At 47.5% G+C, this 22,561-nt stretch overlaps 1 protein-coding gene across 2 annotated transcripts; it reads left to right on the forward strand.

Moving 5' to 3' along the window:
* The first annotated feature begins 2,253 nt into the window (after window positions 1–2,253).
* ASGR2 (asialoglycoprotein receptor 2) lies at window positions 2,254–15,934 on the forward strand. Of its 2 annotated transcripts, none has more exons than XM_024731370.1 (9): window positions 2,254–2,387; window positions 6,842–6,961; window positions 7,138–7,233; window positions 7,892–7,963; window positions 8,093–8,179; window positions 8,274–8,419; window positions 15,137–15,243; window positions 15,492–15,648; window positions 15,686–15,934. In XM_024731370.1, the coding sequence occupies exons 1-8, from the start codon at window positions 2,264–2,266 to the stop codon at window positions 15,646–15,648; spliced, it is 909 nt and encodes a 302-aa protein (XP_024587138.1). In that variant the 5' UTR covers window positions 2,254–2,263; the 3' UTR covers window positions 15,686–15,934. The 2 variants fall into 2 exon arrangements, with proteins under 2 accessions (XP_024587138.1, XP_024587139.1); XM_024731371.1 differs by having other exon boundaries at window positions 2,254–2,330.
* The last annotated feature ends 6,627 nt before the right edge of the window (window positions 15,935–22,561 follow it).

Below are 22,561 nucleotides of genomic sequence, written 5' to 3' on the forward strand. Positions count from 1 at the left end.
AGAAAACCAACAAAAAGTAATGAGACAATATGGAAACCTCAGAAACAGCCCAGGCATATGTCAATTTTTGGTAGATTGAAATGCTGACTTTCAAATAGGGAGAAAGAGAAGGATGCAGAGAAACGTCTTCTCTGTCCTCTCTCGCCAGTGCCAGGGTGGGGGGGTTGTACCCTGAAACTTGGAATCAGTTCAGTAAACGTCCGTGGCCGGTGAGAATGCCCCCATCCCAGGATGGCAGTTGGTAAACCTTGATACTCAGTAGAATAAGCCATTTGTTAAGCTTGTGCCTGCATCTTGGAACTAAAACCACATCCCTGCCAAGACTGGGACTTCATGGTCGTGTTTTTCAAACTTTGAGTTGTGACCCCAAGTTGGGAAACTCAATTTAGTTGGTAATGAATTTGAATGCAAGTAGTAAGGTAAGCATTGTTTTATGAAACATTCATCTTAATATCTACAAATTCATTCATTCATTCAGTAAATACTCATTGAGAACCTACTATGTGCCAGGCACTGGGGATTCAGGAGAAAGTAAAACCTACAAATATGCGTGTGTGCTCTGGATCACACTGTAAAACGTATCTCTTACTGCGAGTTACAGTCAAAAAGCAAAGCAGCCACCACTGGTTCTGTGGCTTCGCAGGAATGCCAGGCTATTGGAGTTTGTGGCTACTTCCTGTGTGTCAGAAAGTTACCCCAAGAAAAGCACAGACCTCTGTCCCAAACCCTTTTCAGCACAAGAGGAAACACAGGCAGCTTTATAAAAGGAACTCTGCCCGTAGCCTGCAGCTAAGTTTGGTGAGGGTCAGAAAATCAGGGACGAAAACCAGGTTTTCTTTCCCAAGCTATTGTTCGCGCGAGAGTAGACGGCGAGGTCGCGCGAGAGTAGATGGCAAGTTCGAGCGAGAGTAGACGGCAAGCTCGCGCGAGAGTAGACGGCGAGTTAATCACGCTTCTCAGTTCATGGAGGCACGTCATCGTCACAGGACTGTGAAGACCCCCTCGGATGGTATGCCTTTTTTCTTCTTTATCCGGTTTTGCCTCCCAATTTCCCTACCCACCTCCACCCGGGTCAAGTCACTTAATCTCCCCAAGGCTTTATTTCCTCCTCCGTGAAGTGGGAGCAGCAGAAGACCCACCTTCTGGAGCGAGAGTTACCTGAGAAAAGGTCTGTGGATCATTCAGCCCCATGGCTGGGTGTGAGGACCGAGGTTTGTGTTGCCAGGGCCACAGAAGGGGTTTATTTATGAAGTTGAACCCCTCCTGCCCACTGCCTTCTGAAGGGATGGTCTTCCCTCCTTCCCTCGAACTTTGGGTCCCTGAGGGGCTTTACCCCCCCTCCTGGAGGGTGAGGCCATCTGGCCCAGAGCCAGGGAGCCTGGTGGCTGATGCAGCAGGACGCGGCGGGGTGCGCCTAGGCTCAGATGCCGGATTGGGCAAGAGCACAGAAGCGACCCCTCTGATCCTGGTCAGGGATATCTGCCCAACAATTCTGGGAAATTCAGAGGCGGGAAGTGAAAGGGCGGAGGGGCAGAGGGGGAAGAGCCAACTGCACCCCGGCCCCTCCTGGCCTGGCCCCCTCCCAAATGTGCCATGAGGAGTGAGGTGACTTGCTTGTGGGGGGAAAGCGGACCAAAGAGACCCCTTTTCTGTGAGGGACAGAGACAGTCCTGCCCCCCGCCCCCATCACGCTTTGCCTGAGTTCCAGCCACTTCTGTTTACCGTCCAAAGTCCCAGGGGCAGGAGATGCCAGGTTAGAAGCACTTGGACACTCAGACACACGGGTTCAGGGCCCTGGCCTGGACAGGCCCCCTCCCCTTCCCTCCTTTCCTCTGTGAGCACCACCTGCTCCACTTCTGGCTCAAGCCCCTCCTTCACCCTGGGGCCTGGGCTGCCTGGGAGACTGGAGAGTCAGCCCTCCAAACCTGTAGCAGGTAACCGAGGTCGGGAGGCAGGCGGGACTGGGGTGTCTGGGATTAAAGAGACCCTGGTTCAGAGAGAGTGGGGGGCTGATGGGAAGATGTGGGGTGATTTGGAACGTATGGAGGGGAGGCTCCCGGCCATGTCAAGGCCCAAGCATCTCCTGAGGAAGGATGGGACCCAGCTGTATTTCAGCCCCACACTTCCCGCCAACCTCAGATCCAACCCAAACAGTTGCCTCGACCTACTGTCAGCCTCCGCCTGAATTAGCATCTTAGCACAGCATCAAGCCCGAGCTCAGCCCCAGCCCCAGCCCGGGTCCAGCCACAGCCCAGGACCCAGCATGGCGAGGGACTTTCAGGACATCCAGCATCTGGGCTCTGAGGAGAACGACCACCAGTTTTGCAGAGGTGAGGGCCCAGGCACTCGCGGGTGCAGTCCCAGGAGAGAAGATCCATTCTGGAAAGGCAAGTGTCTGGTGTCTGGGGCTTCGCTCCACCTTGGTCTAGCTCCTGGTTGCCCTCTGTCCCTCCGAGGTCTCTGTCACATTCACTCTGTGACCAGGGACTGTCCCCTGACCTCACCTCCTTCCCCACCCCCAGGACCCCAAGAAAGGACCCCCTCTTCCTTCCAACCTAGGTAGCGTGTGCCGTGTGTGTGTCTGTGTGTGTGTGGGGGGGTGGGTAGGTGTGTGTTAGAGGGAAAGAGCACAGAGATTCTGGAAGATTCCCACTTACCCCAAGCCCCCTGCCTGGATCCTTCTCTAGCAAATCTTGACCGAATGCTCCAAGTGTCTGAGAGAAGGTTTTCAGGTGAGAAGGATCTGAGCAATTCTAGGCTGAAGGGCTGGAACTGGGGTGGGGGAGGGGTGTCAGGTGTTCGTGCTGGTGATGGAGTGAAGCTCTGTGGAGACCAGGAGGGGTTGGGACTCGAAGCTCAGGGAGGAGGATTGGTTAGCCTGGGCTGGGAGGAGGGACCTCTCAGTCCTGAGGCTGGCAGACCAAGGGAGGGCAGGTGCTCTTGCAGGTGAGGGTGGGAGCTGGGCAGGGCAGGAACAGCAGGAAGGACAGGTATTCCCACCACACTTCTCCTTTCCTGGGGTAGCGGGCTGGCAGACCTTTCCACCAGGCAGTAGGCTGCATGGGGAGAGGCCATATCTGTCTACTCCCCTCTGCACCCCCAGGGCCCACGTGTTGCCTGATATGTAGTGAACACTCAAAAATGATTTTGGATATTGTTGAATCTTCTGAAGACAAGAGGATTCAGTGTTTAAACAGGAGGCTTGGAGAGAGTCTAGAGGTTTTGGATTTCGTGGGAGAGGGGGCTCACCCAAAAAAGACCTGGTGGACAGCATTGCAGGGTGAGACCGAGCGGCTGCAACCATCAGTACTTTTCTCTCCAGCAGCCTCTGCTGCCTTCATGTGGGCTGTGATAAATGGAATATTTATAAATGGAATATTTCCTGCCATATCAATAAACAAAGGATGTCACAGTCATCAACATTGCAACCCTCCAATGGGAGCTGGTGAGCCCTGAGGGAACTCGGGGCTGAAAAGAATACCTGCCATCTAGCAGCCATCAGACTGCAGCCACTCCCTGCGGTGAGCCCTGAGGAAACTCAGGATGTGAAAATACATGATACTGGCCCCAGATGGCTGAAGTGCATATCAAAGGAATGATTTCAGTGAGCCCAGACCCTTGCATCTTCCCATACATAGGAAAGCTCTTAACTTGAGATATCTGGTTTTCTTTAATTAACAATAATCTTTTGATGTTCCCAACTACCAGCCCTTTGTTGCAAAACCTCTATATATCCTGGCTCCTCCCCTCACCTCCTCGGGGCAGTTTCTCAGAGTTATCTGTCTCCCGGGCTGCAGTCCTCATTTTGCCCCAAATAAAACTGAACTCGAACATTTTTTTTAAGTCAACAGCTGACATCTGCCGCCTGCTTACCAGGGACCACATTCCATTCTTCCCCAGCCTTTTATATGCCTATAGTTTTCAGAAGATTTAGAAATACATTGGCCATTATTTCCTCCAAAAATTTTTCTGCATCCCCATCTCCCCTTTCCATCAAGACTCCAATTACACATATATTAGTGATCCCACAGCTCACTGGTGGTCTTTCTAGTTTGGAAGGAGGGGTGGGAATCTTTTTTCTCTTGGTGTTTCTTTTTATATAGTTATTATTGCTATGTCTCTAAGCTCACTGATCTTTCCTTATGCATGTCTACCACTAATTCTATCCAGTGTATTTTTCATTCCAGACATTGTAGTTTTCATGTCTAGAAGTTCAACTTGGGACTTTTAAATATCTTCTTTGATAGCCAACTTAATTTTTGAATACTTTACAATAACTTTTAATGTCGTTGTCTGTTAATTTTAACATCTGTGTCAGTTCTGGATCGGTTTTGGTAGATTTATTAACCTCCTCATTATGAGTTGTGTTTTCTGGCTTCTTTGTATGCCTGGTAATCTTTGATTGGATGCCAGACATTGTGAATTTTACCTCGTTGTGTGCTGGATATATTTGTATTCCTCTAAATATTCATGAGCTTTGTTCTGGGATGTGGTTAAGTAACTTGGAGTCAATTTGATCCTTTTGGGTTTGCTTTTATAATTTGTTAGGTGGGTTGGGAACTTCTTGGGTACTCTACCGAGTGCCCTGTGGGTTTTGAGATTTCCAGTCTGGCTTGTGGGAATAGGCACTATTCTTGGCCCTATTCCTGCCAGGCACTGTTCCCTAAAGCTTTTGGATTGTTTTTCTCCTGGCCTTGGGTAGTTTTCCTTACACGCATGTGTTGATCAGTACTCAGCTGCTTGCTTGAGGGAAACCTTCCCCAGATCTCTGGGATTCTCTCTGCAGCTCTCTTCCCTGATCCTCTGTCCTGTGAATTCTGACCCCTTTGGTCTCCACAGACTTCCAGCTCCATCTGGGCTCTGATTGGATTTCCCCTCCCAGCCCTGTGGCCTGAAAACTTTTTCCCAGCAGGAGGCTGGGGCAATCAGAGGGCTCACCTTGTTTGTTTCCTGTCTCCACAGGGATCATTGCCCTTTGTTTCCTGAATCCCAGTGTCTCGAAAAATATTGTGTCTTACAGCTATCTGTCTTTTGTTGTGGTTGTTTCTGGGAGGAGGGTAAATAGAGCCCCTCTGGGTCCATGTTTAGACCCGTTTTTTTTTACTTTCAAACTTGCCTGTGCAGCACTTTCTATGTTTTAATTTCATTCTGAGAATAATCCATTCAGGTAGCTACTGTTCTTACCCCAATTTTTAAAAATCGCAGTAAGAACACCTAATATGAGATGTACCCACTTGACACATTTTTAAGTGCCCAGCAGCCCATTGTGAGCTCGGGCACCATGTTGTACGGCAGATCTCTGGAACTTATTCAACTTGCATGACAAATTTTATACCCCTTGAACAGCAATTCCTCATTTCCCCAGCCCCTGGCAACCACCATTGTACCCTCAGTTCCTGAGTTTGACTCTTTTAGATTCCTCATTTAAGTGGACATGAGAAAACGGAGGCGCCCAGAGGTTCAATGACTTGTCTGTGACCTCAGAGCCAGTTGGTGGCACAGCTGATCAGCTGTGGAGGGTCTGGTTTCATGGTAGAGGTGCAGAGATAAATGCTGAGCTGACCCAGAGTCAGGGGTTTATAGGTCATAGGTCAGGTTGGGAAGCAGGACAGGGGCCCGCTGAGTGGATGGTGCTGGAGAGAGCAGTCAGGGCTCAGCCATGGGGTCCCCTCTGGGTAGGGAAGACTGTGGTCTGGGAGAGCTTCTCTCCCAGGGGATTGAGGAAGACTTGTTGGGGGTGAGAGGAAAAGGGGAGGATATGCTGATAGGGGGGAGTGGGCAGTGGGGTGTCAGAGACATGCCTGTCTGGGTCAAGAGGAAGGCTGGGTGTGGCTGACGTGGAGGAAGGTGACAGTCCTTGGTGTGAGGGGTCAAGAGTTCTGGGTGGATGAGGGGGTGCCTGGTTGTGGAGGGGGGGGCTCAGGGTCCAAGGCAGGGAAGAGGAAGTGTTCTGTTTGCAGGAGGAAGACACAAAAGCAGGAGCCCACGGCTGGAAGGACAGCCACTGCCAAGCCTGCAGAGTTGGCAGGAGGGGAGGGGCCAGCTCTGCGTGTGTGAAGATGTGGGTGCACGAGTGTGAGAGCGTGTGAGTGTGTGAGAATGTGTGTGTGTTACGTGTGCTGCAGTATGTGCGAGAGTGTGTGAGAGGACGGGCATCTTAGTGCGTGTGTGAGAATGTGCTAAGGAGAGTGTGTGCACGCATGAGTGAAATGAAAAATGCGTGTGTGTTTGTGTGTGTGTGTGTGGGGTCAGGGCTCAGCTTGTTCAGGGGGACGGAGAGGTTTCTGTGAGATGATTGAGCGCTAAGGGCAGAAGGTTTATGGTGGAACAGGTTTCTGGGGGGCAAGGGCGGAGGGAAGAGGGCAAGGAGGTCCTGAGTGGTGGGAGATGGGACGCTGGGCTTGGGGGGCGGCCCCTGGGGAGTGGTCCATGGTGGAATGACCCTGACTTAAGGATCCCAGTGGAATTGGGGGCAGTTGTCCCAGTTTTGGATTTGTCTGAGGGGCCCAGACAAATTTTAAGACAGGGTCTAGCCTCTAGGACCCCCAGGTCCAAGATCAAGGCTGTGCACACAGATGATGTGAATATCACGTGCATGTGTGCATGTTTGCATGAGTTCCTGTGGGTGCGAGTGTACAAATGTGTGTGTGTGTGCACGCTGCATGAACGCTGGGGTAAAGCCCATTGACTCCCCCAATAGCACCCCCATCTACCTTCCTCTCGCCCTCTCCCACCCCAAGGCTGTACGTCCTCAGGCTCTGTTCCCCTGATGCTCAATGACACTGGCTTTCCAGCTCCCCTGCCTCCGATGCCCCTCGTCCTGACACCCCTTCTCTTGCAGGGACGCCTCCTCCTCAGCCCTTTGTCCTGCAGCGTCTCTGCTCCCAGCTCCGCCTCAGTCTGCTTGTCCTGGGCTTCAACATCCTGCTGCTGGTGGCCATCTGTGTGATGGGGTCCCAAAGTAAGGGTCACAGGGGTGGGGCAGCAGTGGGGGAGGCTATACAGGCAGTGCTGGGGGCAATGAGAGCCACGATAGGGGAAGAGATGGGGGCAGTGCTGGGGTGGGGAAGGGGACAGTCAGATGGATAGTGATATGGAACACAGTGCAGCCCACTTCATCCTGTTCTGTCTGACAAGGAGCACAGCTGCAAGTGGAGCTGCAGACTCTAAAGGAAACTTTCAGCAACTTCTCCTCGAGCACCTTGATGGAGATCCTGGCTCTAAGCTCCCATGGTGAGTGGGAGTGCCCCTAGGGGAGGGACTGGGATGGGCTGGATGGTCAAGGAGCTGGTTTTTCAGCATGGGTTTGCTGGACTCCGTGCTGGGTGCCCAGTGCTGGATCTGCAATAGGGGAGTGTTTGCGGGGTGCTGGGGGCAGGGTGTGCACAGATGCGGGCAGATAACCCAACCGGAGAAGCTGGGCAAGGCTTCTAAGGATGTTGATTCCTGAGCCGAGGGTCCCTGAAGGATGAGTAGGTGTTAGAGTGGAGGATGGAGGTTAGAGCCAGGTAGAGAGCAGAGTCTGTGATGACGGGGGCATGAGGAAGACCACTGCACATTCTGGGACTCTGAACGCGTCCAGTGTGGCAGGAGGTGTGGGCCAGAGAGGTGGGTAGGGGCCGGGCCATGCAGGCAAGCCATGCTAACTCGTGAGACTTTATTTTGAGAAAGTGGGAATCCATCGGAAGGATTTAGCAGTGGACAGGCCTGCGCAGTTTACGCTTCAGAAAATCACTGCGCAGCATCGGGAAGAGTGGGCGGAGTCGGGGAGACCAGTGGGCGGGGCACGCAACGACCCACGTCAAGGTAAAGGTGGCCCAGTGGTGTGAGGATAGAGGGATGTTGGGGGTGCGGAACGGAGGGAAAACAGTTTAGCTTTCCTCTTTTTCAGGAGGCAGCGCCAGTGACAAGGTGACATCTCTGGAAGCCAAGCTGGAAAAACAGCAGCAAGACCTGAAAGCAGGTCAGAGACTCTCCTTTGAGTGTGTGTGTGTGTGTGTGTGTGTGTGTTGTGTTTCCCCAGCCAAATGCTGGAGTCCTGGTAGGTGGGCACACATACTGCCCACACCATTGTCATCACTTTGGCCCCTAGATCATGCCACTTTGCTGCTTCATCTGAAGCACTTCCCGGTGGATATGCGCACGCTGGCTTGTCAGCTGGCGTTCCTCCAGAGCAACGGTAGGGACGGGGCGGGGTGTGGGGGGGTCTCCAGTCCTTCCTGCCGGTCCCATCCAGCTGAATCTCATCTCCCTCTGCCTCCCAATGCCTTCAGGCACAGAGTGCTGCCCTGTGAACTGGGTGGACTATGAAGGCAGCTGCTACTGGTTCTCTCGCTCGGGGAAGCCCTGGCCTGAGGCTGAGAAGTACTGCCAGCTGGAGGACGCCCACCTGGTGGTCATCAACTCCAGAGAGGAACAGGTGAAACCGTACCTTTCCCAAAGGCAGGAGGAAACCTTGGGAATGCAAACTCTGGGAGGCTGGGTCAGGCTTGTTTTGTTATTTTTTCTAACCTGAGGAAGAATCCAGAAGCAGAAGTCTGGCCCAGATCTGGGAGATCCATGATGGAATCTAAGCCATTGATTCCAAGAGGTGGGAGATTACAGCCCGGAGCTGGGGCAAAGGACAGGAGCCAGGTGACCAGGTGATGAGGAGCGCGTCAGGAGACAGAATATGTGGCAGGATGAACTAAAGGGCCGGGACTTGGGTGGAGAACACAGTGGAGCCACTGAGAGTCCCTGCTTGCTGTGTGCTGGCCTTGGCATGTGATGGTCCCTTGGGTGAACGGAACAGAGTGGGCGGGATTCCCAGAGACTCACCGCTGTGGGTTACTGGGTTCCTCCACAGCACCCCAGGGCTCCCTTCCTGATGCTATCACCAGACCACAGCCCCAAATGGCAAGTTCACAGGGAAGAACCAACCCATTAGAACGGGTGGGGCATTTTTGGGAAAAGTAAATGGTAATATTTACTGAGTCCTTACTATGGGCCAGGCACTTTTATATATCTACTTTAATCCTCACAACCCTATGGGGTAGGCATTCTTGTTATCCCCACTTTGAGGGGCATAGAGATGAGGGAACTAAAGAGCAGAGAGGTTAAGTAACTTGCTACACATTCTGCTTGGTAGAATGATTCCAAACATATCTTGCTTTACCAATCAGGTTGAAATTGCCAACATTCTAGCAGTATTGGCCTATAAAATATCAATTTCATGTGGGTCAACCTAAGATTTCAGCAGTCTGATTTGGTCCACAAAATTTCATGCCAGCTACAACTTCATGGTGGATGGGTTTGTACCTTCATCATTAAAAAAAAAAAAATTATTTATTTATTTGGTTGGTTGCACCAGGTCTTAGTTGTGGCTCTCGGGCTCCTTAGTTGCAGCAGGCGGGCTCCTAGTTGCGGCATGCATGTGGGATCCCTGACCAGGGGTCACACCCGGGCTCCCGGCATTGGGAGCGCAGAGTCCTATCCACTGTGCCACCAAGGAAGTCCCCACCTTCATCATTTTGAAGTGAATGTCAGTGTCCTGTTTAATGCTTTTTGCCTTGAATTTGTCTTCATGTGATATGAGTAGACTGGTCCTTGATTTCGTTTGCATTTGCTTCATGTATCTTTGCCCATCCTTTTATTTCCAACCTTTCTGAGTCTCATAGATGAGTCATTCTCAGCCTTCGCAGTATATTGTAATCTCTTGAGGAATTTAAAACATATTGACACCTGGTCTTACACTCAAAGATTCTGATTTAGTTAATTTTGGATTCATCCTGGGCACTGAGATTTTTTAAGGTCTCCCCCCGACCCCACCCGTGTGATGCTACTCTACTGTTCAGCTAAGCTCAAGGTATTTCTCCTACAGGTTGTGTATAGTTGTTTTTGGTTTTTAAAAACTGAGTATGTTAGAGACTTTTTGCCTTTAAGAGGTGAGTGTTATCTCATGTACATTTCTTTTTTTTTCTTTTTTTTTTTTGCGGTAAGTGGGCCTCTCACTGTTGTGGCCTCTCCCGTTGCAGAGCACAGGCTCCGGACGCACAGGCTCAATGGCCGTGGCTCACAGGCCTAGCCGCTCCGCAGCATGTGGGATCTTCTCGGACCGGGGCACGAACCCGTGTCCCCTGCATCGGCAGGCGGACTCCCAACCACTGCGCCACCAGGGAAGCCCTATTTTTCTTTTTTTAAAAAATTTATTTTATTTATTTATTTTTAGCTGTGTTGGGTCTTCGTTGCTGCATGCAGGCTTTCTTTAGTTGTGGTGAGCGGCGGCTACTCTTCGTTGCGGTGAGCAGGCTTCTCATTGCAGTGGCTTCTCTTGCTGTGGAGCATGGGCTCTAGGTGCGTGGGCTTCAGTAGTTGTGGCACGCGGGCTCAGTAGTTGTGGCTCGTGGGCTCTGAGCTCAGGCTCAATACTTGTGGTGCATGGGCTTAGTTGCTCTGCGGCGTGTGGGATCTTCCTGGACCAGGGCTCGAACCCATGTCCCCTGCATTGGCAGGCGGATTCTTAACCACTGTGCCACCAGGGAAGCCCCTCTTTTCTTTTTTTAACTGAAGTATGATTCACAATATTGGGTTAGTTTGAGGTGTATAGCAAAGTGATTCAGTTATATATTTTTTTCAGATTATTTTCCATTTTAGGTTATTATAAGATATTGAATATAGTTCCCTGTGCTATACAGTAAATCCTTATTGCTTATCTATTTTATGGATAGTAGTGTATATCTGTTAACCCCATACTCCTAATTTATCCCTCCCTGCCTCCCTTTCCCCTTTGGTAACTATAGGTTTGTTTTCTATGTCTTCTGTTTGTGAGTCTATTTCTGTTTTGTATATAGATTCCTTTGTATTCTTTTTTATATTCACACATAAGTGATATATAATATTTGTCTTTGTCTGACTTAGTATGATAATCTCTAGGTCCATCCATGTTGCTGCAAATGGCATATTTAATTTTTTTTATGGCTGAGTAATATATATATATATATATATATACATACATACATACATACACCACATCTTCTTAAGCCAGTCATTTGTCAGTGGACACTTAGGTCGCTTCCATGTCTTGGCTATTGTAAATAGTGCTGCTATGAACATTGGGGTGCAGGTATCTTTTCGAATTAGAACTTTTGTCTTTTCCAGATATATACCCACGGATATACCCACGGGTGGGATTGCTTGATCATATGGTAGCTCTATTTTTAGTTTCTTAAGGAACCTCCATAGTGTTTTCTGTATGGCTGCACCAACTTACATTCCCACCAACGGTACGAGGGTTCCCTTTTCTCCACACCTTCTCCAGCACTTATTGTTTGTAGACTTTTTGATGATGGCCATTCTGACCAGTGTGAAGTAATACCACATTGCGGTTTTGTTTTGCATTCCTCTAATAATTAGCCATACTGAGCATCTTTTCACGTGCCTGTTGGCCATCTGTATGTCTTCTTTGGAGAAATGTCTATTTAGGTTTTCTGCCCATTTTTTTTATTGAGTTGTTTGCTTTTTCGATATTGAGCTGTATGAGCTGTTTTTATATTGGGGACATTAACCCCTTGTCAGCTGCATCATTTGCTAATATTTTCTCCCTTTCCATAGACTGTCTTTTTTGTTAAGGGTTTCTTTTGCTGTGCAAAAGCTTTTGTTTGATTAGATCCCATTTATTTTTGCTTTTATTTCTTTTGCCTTGAGAGACTGATCTAAGAAAATATTGCTATAATTTATGTCCAAGAATATTTTGTCTATGTTCTCTTCTAGGAGTTTTATGGTGACATGTCATATATAGGTTTTTTTTTTATAAGTTTATTTATTTATTTATTTTTGACTGTGTTGGGTCTCTGTTGCCATGCACGGGCTTTCTCTAGCTGCCGCAAGCGGGGGCTGCTCTTCGTTGCAGTGCGTGGGCTTCTCATTGCAGTGGCTTCTCTTGTTGCAGAGCATGGGCTCTAGGCACTCCGGCTTCAGTAGTTGTGGCTCACGGGCTCCAGAGCACAGGCTCAGTAGATGTGGCGCACGGGCTTAGTTGCTCTGAGGCATGTGGGGTCTTCCCAGACCAGGGCTCAAACCCATGTCCCCTGCATTGGCAGGAGGATTCTTAACCACTGTACCACCAGGGAAGTCCCAATATATATAGGTTTTTAAACCATTTTGAGTTTATTTTTGTATATGGTGTGGGGGAGTGTTCTAATTTCATTGATTTACATGTAGCTGTCCAGTTTTCCCAGCACCAATTGTTGAAGTGACTGTCTTTTCTGCATTGTATCTTCTTGCCTCCTTTGTTGTAGATTAATTGGCTGTAGGTGTGTGGGTTTATCTCTGGGCTGTCTCACTTACATTTATTTTAAAATACGTATCTTTAATTCAGTCTTTTTTTTTTTTCTGTTTTGTATGCTGCTTTTGTTTTCTGCCATTTGCTATCAGAGATTTATTATTTTTGTTTTCTCCTCTGTGTTATTTTGGACTAGATGTAGCCTGTATTTCATTATACTAGTAATTACTGTCATAACTTTATTTTTTTATTTTATTTATTTATTTTTGTGGTACGCGGGCCTCTCACTGCTGCTGCCTCTCCCATTGTGGAGCACAGGCTCCGGACGCGCAGGCCCAGCGGCCATGGCCCACGGGCCCAGCTGCTCCGCGGCACGCGGGATCTTCCTGGACCGGGGCACGAACCTGCGTCCCCTGCATCAGCAGGCGGACTCTCAACCACTGCGCCACCAGGGAAGCCCTGCTGTCATAACTTTAAATGATGGGCTGAAACTTATTGGCTTCAAAAAATAAAAGAGGTTATATAACTTTCCATATGAAAGATGAGGAAACCACACCTTCACATGCCTCACTCTTTTCTCTTTTTTAAAATTGAGATATCATTGACATTTAACACTGTGTAAGCTTGAGGTGTACAGCGTGCTGGTTTGATACATTTACATATTGCAATATGATTAATACAGTAGTGTTAGCTCTCACCTTTATCATGTCACATAATTATCATTTCTTTTTTTGTTGAGAACAATCAAGAACTAGTCTCTTAGCAACTTTGAGGCTTATAATGCCTTGTTCGTTTCTCTCCCACATTCCTTAAATGTTTGCACGAATAGTTGGAGTCTTTTCTGTCTTTGAATTTCATTAACCTCGTCCAGATATATCTCAGTGTTGCTCATTCTCTCTGTATTTTTACTCTGAGGCCAGGAGAGTCCTTTTAACACATAAAGTTAGGTTTTCTAACATTTTGGAAGATTTTCTTAAGCCCTGTGTTTGAAAATTTTTTCTTGACCATTTGTTCTCTTTTCCTCTGGAGCACATCTTCCAAAATGATCTCCATTGTCTGCCCCCATAGCCATCATCTTATTGCTATTTACTTCCATCTTTCTCTCTTTTCCTCTGTATTCTGGGTTCTTTTCTCAAGCCTATCTTTTGTATTTCAGGCTTTTTTTTTTGCTGAATTGCTGGGGTTTTTTGTTTTTAATGTACTTCAAAATTTTCTCTTCAATTTCTTCCCTTTACTTTTCATTGTTATCTTTCTTCTTTGATATATTGTTTCATATTTTTATGTCGTTCATCTCCTCTTCAATGTTTTTTGAGGATGTAAGTTGTTCTCCAGTATCCTCTTATGTTTTGAAACATGCCTTCTTTACAAAGCATATTTTTCACCTCTCTTTTGATATCACAGTGCTTTTTTCTTCCTCCTCTTCCTTTCCATCCTCTTTATTTTTGCACAAGTTCCATGATGATACTCCCCTGTGCTACTTCTTTGAATGGGCTGAATTCTTTCTTGCCTGTTATTTACTTGTGAACAGGGCAGATGCATTCTTCTGGACTATCTTCTTCAACCATTTGGCAGTATTTCATTCTTCCCCTCAGTCTTCAACACAGAGGGCTGGATACTGATGATTTGTATTCTTTGTTCAGTTATTCAGCTTCTTGTGATGGTGGGAAGAGGGCACTGAGGCAGGTGGCAGCAGCGAATAGAATATCTTGTCTCCAGTCACTTTCCCTCCAGCTCAGTTGACTCCCTTGATTTTGGGGAGCACCCCTACCAGCCTCTGAGGGCTGTCCCTTCACGCACAGGATGTTGACCTATTTGCAGGATTCTAGAATTCAAAGGTGCTACTGTATCTGCCTTTAGATGAGGTGACTAACTGCAATCTTAGTTGGGTCTCTAGGACATGAGAGTGGAATTAGGAAATTTTCCTCCAAATGCAGTTGGAGACCTTTCATATGCTGTCAAAGAGAACTGCTACACGTGCATGTTGGTCACCCATCCTCCTGTTTCCTTCATAAAACAAGGTGATCACACCCTCCCTCTGCTGCCCTCCCAAACCAGGGGACTTAACTTCCCAGAAAGGGCCATATCTATAAGAGAAAGCTGCTCGGATGTCTGTTGTCCTAGGAGGTGTGCATGAACCCTGGCAAGCTATCTCAAAGACAACTTGTGTCCCAGCCCTTGCCAGCTGGATGGCTGGGCTGCCCCTCGCACATAGGGCATCTTCCTATTTTCATCCAGACTGCCAGACTCCATGTAGCCAATTCATAACAGGGCTCTGGGCAGTGGGTCCAAGCTTGGAAGCTCTGGGGCCTGGAAAACAACAGAAATGACAGCTATACACAGAAGCAGGAGCAGATAAGTGTATGTGAGAGGTGGGTGAAACTGAGATCCTTAATGGGTAAGTGGGGCCCATGGGGGCGGCAGGGGCCGCGGTCAGGATCCAAGAGTTTGAGGCTGTGAGCAGAAGACAAGGAGAAGCCTAGAATCTGAGTCTAGCAGCCGTGCGTTAGGAATAAAACGGGAGGCCAGGTCAGGGGGCAGCGGTCATGAGCTCAGGCACTGGATTGATGCTCTGGGTTCCACGATTACTGTGAGTTCCTTGACCTCACATGTAAAGTGTGAATCATTAGGGTGCCCAATTTAGAGGGCTTTATGAGATTTAAATTAAATAATCCTTGTAAGGCACTTAGTGCAAGGTTTAGCCCAGTAAATATTCACTAAATGCTAGCTATGGTTGCAGAAGAAAAAGCAAGGAACTAGTGTTGGGAGCTGCTGCTTCAAGGTGGCAGCAGATCAGGCTGGGAAGGGCTGAGGGAACCATAACTGATGCCTGCATGGAAGTACAAGGGACTAGAAACTTCCCTCCTGCCTGTTTTCCAGAAATTCATTGCACAACACACGAACCCCTTTCAAACCTGGATAGGCCTCACTGACAGTGATGGCTCCTGGAGATGGGTGGATGGTACAGACTATAGGCACAACTATAAGTAAGTGGCTTCTCCTCCTCTCTCCCTGTTAGTTTGGCCTGGGGATGGCCATCTGGTCTCTTCCCCCAGTACACTCCCACTCGTCCCTCAGGGACCAAATTCTCCAGCCATCTTCCCCCCAGACTCCCAGACTCCAAGGCTGCAGCTGCTGCTCCCTCAACCGCCCAAGGCCATGCGTTTCTGAGGTGGGGATGAGGGTTACTGGGATAAGGGGGCATCCAGAGCTGAGCTCTGTCCCGCTTTCCTAGGAACTGGGCTGCCACTCAGCCAGATGACTGGCAGGGGCACGAGCTGGGGGGCAGCGAGGACTGTGCTGAGATCCGGGGGGACGGCCGCTGGAACGACGATTTCTGCCAGCAAGTGAAACGCTGGGTGTGTGAGATAAAGCGGAACATCACCATCTAGGTGTCCTGACCTCCAGCAGACCTCTGACCTCCAGCAGACCTCTGACCTCCAGCAGACCTCTGACCTGCACCCTGCCTGCCTCCAAGTCCTCCACTGGGCATTTTGAGGAAAGGAAGAAGAGAGTCCTCAGAGGCGTGGGGAGGGGTTGAGGAGAGATAGAAGGGGGTGGTTGAAGAAGCTCAGACCTTGGGGAGACTGAGATCCCGCCTCCTTCTGAAAGTCACTGTAATTACTATTATAATTTTTGGCCTCCTCAATGGATTAGGAAAAGGACAGATACTTGAAACTCTGCGTGGATTTGTTATTTGGAACTGGGAGCTGTAGGGTACAAAGAAGAGGGAGGGAGAGGTTCTGGAAGAGAGAAAGCTTAAGTGCTAGACGGCTGTCCTTGACACCTAATCTTGAAGACATGGGTCAGGGAGGGGAGGGAAGAGGATTGAAACAGAGGAAGGCCCCGTGGAAGGCACTGGTGGGGGCGGGGAGCTGGCTGGGCTGGGGCTGGAGGGTCTGCCCACACCCTGAGGGGTTCCCTGCAGTTGGCATCCCCTCCAGAAGAGGTTCCAGGGAACACCCCTGCTCCACTGTCAGCCTGGGAACTGTAAACTGGGCTGGCAAAGGTCAGTGACAAAGGTGTGCTAAGAGAAGGAGGATTGGTATGACCCCAGATAGACCTAGACGTGTCTCCAGCACATGGTGTCTCCAACAGTCTCCACAGTGGGTAAACTGCACCTTCCAAGATCATTCTGAAACTGACCTTAGAAGAGTCTGTAATCAATTAGATTTTTTGGTTTTATTTTTATTACAAAAGTAATATATACTAGTAGTTAAAAATGTTTCAAACACACACACACATGCACACTGGGAGTCTCCTCCTCTCACCCTCCCACTTCTCCGCACAGTTAACAATTTTCATGGATATTGTATTAGTCAAGGGTCTCCAAAGAAACAGAACCAATAGGATGTATATGTACCAATAGGAGATATATTGGCTCATGTGATTATGGAGGCTGACAACTCCTGAGTTCTGCAGGTGAGCTGAAGAGCCACAAGGTTCCCATCTGAGTCTGAAGCCTCAACACCCAGGAAAAGCCAATGTTTCCATGTGCCAGTTTGGAGAGGGTCAGGCAGGAAGACCTTTCCCTTACTCATGAGAGAGCTAGCCAGCCTTCTTGTTCTCTTCTTGGCTTCAACTGATTGGGTGAGGCCCACCTGCATTAGGGAGGGCAATCTGCTTTCCCAATTCAAATGTTCATCTCATCCAAAACACTCACAGACACACTCAGAATAATGTTGGACCAAATATCTGGGCACCTTGCGCCCCAGTCAAGTTGACACATAAAAATGAACCATTACAGGGTTCCTGTCAGGATGTTTCCTGTGTATGTGCATATATGTGATACTACATGTCATTAGTAGCTTGTTTTTTCACTCTCCAGTGTCTCATTGATCCAATCTATGCTATTTCCTGAGAGGTTTTACTTCACTGAATTTAGCAGGGGTAGAGAATTCCAAAGTATGGATGTGCCATATATTATTTAATCATTCTCTGTGGTGGGTGAGTAGTTGCTATTTTTGTTTGTTTTCACATATAATGTTTCAAGCAATTTTTGTTTCTAAGCTTGTGCTGGGTCAAGACTTCCCAATTTTCAGCTGCAAATTTTTCTAGGACTTTTCCTTCAAAATGTATGTAATTGGCATTAAATTAAAAAATTATGACAGAAATAATACATACAATTTAAAGTCTTATAGGGCTGGAAGCAGTTACAGGAACTGTTTCCTTCAGCCACTCCTGCTACTTAGAGAAACCATTTTTAGTGTTTTAGCTGTTTCCCGTAGTGTTGACATTTGTACTTCTAAATAATACACACAAACTGATATCTCTTTATTTATCAGTTGTAGACATTATTTAGTCACTTTTCATCACGTAGGTGGGTACAATTTTCCAATTTAGTCTATAGCAATTTTTGCTTAAATCCTAATTCAGAATCTGTGTCAGTTATGGCTGTGTCAATATTGTTAACTGCTGAACCAAGTAGTATAATCTGATTACATTTCCTTTCTTGCACAACTTTTGTTTCTTCTGAAGTTAATAGTTGAAAAATTTGCTTCATATTCTTTGAAACAATTGCAAAGTCTTCCTTAACTGTAGAAAGGCTGACAACATAATTTTCTGCACGTGCAAACTGGTCACATAGCCAGCACTTCAGTTGTAGTTTTTTCCTAGAGCCACCAGGGTGAATCCAAGTTTTATGGGGGCTGAAATGTACACAATTTTGGAGAGGCCTCCTTAGGAAAAAATACAAAATTATGAATACAAAATTAAGCATAAAATTGCTATTAAGTTAGGAAAAAAACAAGCTGAAAGCTACCATAAACATCACAAAATACAGAAAACTGATATAATATTTTTAATAATCTTCCAACACACCTGTGAAATCCATTTTCCCCACGCTTTTTGGCTGCATACTTATTGTTTACTTCTGCATGTGACAAAGGTGTTGTAAGGTGATTTTCCACAGAGAGAAGAGAAGGATAACTGAGGGTTTCCTCTAGCATGTTTCTTCTTTACTACTGATGTCAGTGCTTCAGGGAAGCTCATGGCCCACCTTCATGTCACCCCCAAGTGAGTCTACACAGTGGATGCCAACAGTGCCCGTGAAAGCCATGCCTGGGCAGGTGAGCCAACCCTAGGATGAATGATGTGACTGCAGAGCACATAGCAGGGTCCCTCTCCACTCAAGCCAAACCTGTATTTCCACCCCAACTTCTTAGTTGGATTAAAAAAAGGCCACCTGACACAGAGGGAAATGTGAAGGAGAAGTCGGAGTTAAAAGTGATGTGGTCATCTTAACTGGTTATAGTCAGTTATTTGTTTTTATAATTGACAAAAACTTCTGATCATGGCCTCGGGTACCATGTAAGGGGCCCACAATCGGGCCTGGAGCTCAAGCGCCCTTAGGCTTCCTGTTGATCCACTTTTGTACCTTCCAAAGATAGTCCTGGGAAACCCCTGGACCGCCTCTTTCTCCTGGGCTGGATCCTCTCTTCCCTGGATCTGTGTGTTCTTTCTTGGTTTATCCCCTTGTTTTATTGAAGCATCCCCTCCAGTAGCTTCCTGGAAAAGGAAGGAACTTTTTTGGATAGCTTGATTGATCATTTGTGGAACTATGGAATTCTAGGTTGAAAATGATCTCCCTTCACCATTTCATATGCCTCACCCCGTGTTTTCCATTTGCTATGTGCTGTGGAGAGAGCCGACCCTATTCTAGGCCTGATCCTTTGGATGGGAACCTTCCCCCTCTTTAGGATGTTCCCTTTAACCCTGAGGTCTGAAAATCACCACTGACGTGCCTTTGGTGCGGGCCTCGCAGTCACTATACCGGGCTCTCACAGGCTTCTTTCATCTGGGAGAGCGGGAAGGAGACGGTGTAACAGATGTGGTTGGGGCCCAGTGGTTGGGAGCCCAGTGGTTGGTCTTTGGGGCCATCAAGAGGATTCTGGTGCTACTTGCTTGAATTCTGCTGCTGGTGTCCCACGCTGCGTTCCTCCCTGCCCAGTGTCCCTCGGGTTCATATGGAAAACCTCTGGAGAGGTTTGTCCACATCCTCACCTGCATTTGGTTGCTGTCACTATTTTTTTTTTCTTCATCTTTAGGGCCATTCGAATAGGTGTGGTGATATATTACGGTGGTTTTAATTTGCATTTCCCTGATGGCTAATGTTGTGCGTCTTTTTGTGTGCTTATTTTCCATCCATATATCCTCTTTGACACAATGTCTCTTTATATTTTTTGCCCATTTTCTAATTGGATTTTCTTTTTCATTTTTTACTGTTGAGTTTTGAGAATTCTTTATATATTCTAGATACTAGCCTTTGGTTGGAGATGTGGTTTGCAAACATTTTATCCAAATCTGTAGTTTGTCTCTCCTTTTAACAAAAACATTTCTAAACAGACTGTGATAAATAAAATGTTGGCAAGCCCAATTAAGGAACTGAGAAAAGTGACATGACTACTTGAGATAGGAGGTTAAATGACACTTTTCCTGTTTTTATAGAAATTTGGCTGAATTCCCAAACTGAGAATGATTGTTGGTAAGTGCTTATACATTTAAAGCAGAGAAGAACTGGGGGTTGGGGGAAATGGGGAGATATAGGTCAAAGGGCACAGATTTCCAGTTATAAGATTAACAAGTTTGGGAATCTAAGGTACAGCATGGTGATTATAGCTAACAATACTGTATCGTATACTTGAATGTTGCTAAGAGAGTAGATCTGAGATGTTCTCACCACAAAAAAGAAATGGTAAATATGAGGTGGGTTGGAAGTGGTAGCTAATACTATGGTGATAATCATTTTGCAATTTATAAATGTATCCAATCAACACATTGTATACCTTAAACTTACACAGTGTTATGTGTCAATTATATCTCAATAAAGCTGGAAAAGAAGGACTTCCCTGGTGGCGAAGTAGTTAAGAATCTGCCTGCCAATGCAGGGGACACAGGTTCGAGCCCTTGTCCAGGTAAATCCCACATGCCGTGGAGCAACTAAGCCCGTGTGCCACAGCTACTGAGCCTATGCTCTAGAGCCTGTGAGCCACAACTACTGAGCCCACATGTCACAACTACTGAAGCCCACACGCCTACAGCCTGTGCTCTGCAGCAAGAGAAGCCACCGCAGTGAGAAGCCCGTGCACAACGAAGTAGCCCCCACTCGCTGCAACTAGAGAAAGCCCGCACGCAGCGACAAAGACCCAACACAGCCAAAAATATAAATAAATTTATTAAAAAACAAACTGGAAAAGAAACCCAGAGAGGTGCTGAACGTAACTAGTCACAGCTTACTAAGAGATGATAAAAAAGAAACCATTCTTGGGCTTCCCTGGTGGCGCAGTGGTTGAGAGTCCGCCTGCCGATGCAGGGGACACTGGTTCGTGCCCCTGTCTGGGAAGATCCCACATGCTGCGGAGCGGCTGGGCCCGTGAGCCATGGCCGCTGAGCCTGTGCGTCCGGAGCCTGTGCTCCACAACGGGAGAGGCCACAACAGTGAGAGGCCCGCATACAGCAAAAAAAAAAAAAAAACCATTCTTCTTCCCAGCCTCTGTAAGTGAAGATTATTTCAAGGGAATTCTTAGATGTAGTGAGAGATTCAACACTTTTTTTCTCTCCATATCAGGGAGAGGAACGCTTCTCCATGCCCCATTGGCCAGATGATGGAGTCCAAAGGGAACCAATGTAGAGACTGGAGTTGTCTTCAAGGGGGTAAGACAGGCCTGTCAATACCAGGCCAGATAGTAGTTAAGCTGCACACTCTATTGGACTGCTATTTGAGAAGAGCAAGAAGAGTTTGCAGGGAGGCTGTGGATGTGTGCTGAGGAGTTTTGGAGTAACCATGGAGAAATAGACTCGTCCTTGACAGAAGTCTGAAGACATAAACCTGGGCTGGAGCTGCCCCATTCATCAGTTGATTGGGTTACACTTGGTTGTCTGTCAGGGAACCTGTGAGCCGACTGGACCCTATGGATATCAAGCTTGAACCACCTAGAGAGGACCCTGCCCAAGAGGACTGCATGGCAGTAAGGCTGAAAGAGGATGTGGGTATACAGCTGCAATCTGGGGCAGGAACTAATGGTGACCATCACAGAGGGCAGCGAGAGAGCTCATCATCCTTGTGAAGAGCTGCTATGGTGCAGAGGGTCCCATAGGGCTCTCTGAAGCACCACACAAGTAAGGCCAGTGTTGGAGGCCTGCCATGAAGAGCAATTTGACCGCCACAATAGCACCAGATCACAGAGCTCTTTTCCTTGAATTCTCCTCTCCCTTGCCCCAACCCTCAAGGATCAATGAAGAGAAGAGGAAAGAAAGAAAGGAGGAACCAAACAGTCCATGACTCCTGTCCTAGGTTCTCCAGAAGCAGATCTGAAATGAGGATCCCTATGAAAGTAATTCATTAGAAAGTGTTTTTAGGAAAATTAAGGATATGGGGGAACAGGATGAGGAAGAGAAGGACTTCTAGCAGGAGTATAATAGAAGTTGACCGTAAGATGAGGGTTCTTGTAAAAGTGATTCATGAGGAAGTGGCTTTAGGCAATATTAAGCAAACTCCTGTGGTGGTGGTGTAACAGGCTGAGTCCCACAGGGGAAGAATCGGGAAAACGCCAGTCACATCTCAGAGTTGTCTCAGTCAGAAACAAGGGATCTGGAGTATTTGAACTCTTGCATCCACAGTCATTGGTTAAGGGTGGCCTATGGTTGGTGAGAATGTAAATTCCAAGATATCTCCTGCTTTCTTTGTGCCCAGATGGAGCATGCTGTAGCAGCTTGAGGGCAGTCCACTGACAAAGAGACACAGGTGCTGCTTGTTAAGAATAAAGTCATTTGCAAATGAAGCAACTGACAAAGGATTAATCTCCAAAAGTTATAAGCAGCCCATGCAGCTCAATGACAAAAAACCAAACAACCCAATCCAAAAATGGGCAGAAGACCTGAATAGACATTTCTCCAAAGAAGATATACAGACTGTCAACAAACACATGAAAGAATGCTCAACGTCATTAATCATTAGAGAAATGCAAATCAAAACTACAATGAGATATCATCTCACACCAGTAAAGTCACATTGGAAACAAGTGTGCTTGAAAAGAGTGAAGGAATCTGAGCAAAATCCGGATGGTGTCTGCTACAGCCAGGCCACTGCAGATCCTGAGTTGGTGCTGTATAAAGCTTTAATTGGATGCAAGTTTTTTTTGTTTTGTTTTGTTTTGTTTTTTTCGGTACATGGGCCTCTCAGTGTTGTGGCCTCTCCCGTTGCGGAGCACAGGCTCCGGACGCGCAGGCTCAGTGGCCATGGCTCATGGGCCCAGCTGCTCCGCGGCATGTGGGATCTTCCCGGACCGGGGCACGAACCCATGTCCC

The sequence above is a fragment of the Neophocaena asiaeorientalis genome, unplaced genomic scaffold, assembly GCF_003031525.2.
Source record: "Neophocaena asiaeorientalis asiaeorientalis breed wild unplaced genomic scaffold, Neophocaena_asiaeorientalis_V1.1 scaffold1189, whole genome shotgun sequence".
In the NCBI taxonomy this organism is placed as follows: domain Eukaryota; kingdom Metazoa; phylum Chordata; class Mammalia; order Artiodactyla; family Phocoenidae; genus Neophocaena; species Neophocaena asiaeorientalis.

Bases quoted from the DNA above. Each gene is read 5' to 3' on its own strand.
- ASGR2 (XM_024731370.1), top strand. From the start codon at position 2,264: ATGGCGAGGGACTTTCAGGACATCCAGCATCTGGGCTCTGAGGAGAAC. The intron at 7,234-7,891 runs GTGAGTGGGAGT...CCTCTTTTTCAG, and splicing joins CCTGGCTCTAAGCTCCCATG to GAGGCAGCGCCAGTGACAAG. The intron at 7,964-8,092 runs GTCAGAGACTCT...TTTGGCCCCTAG, and splicing joins GCAGCAAGACCTGAAAGCAG to ATCATGCCACTTTGCTGCTT.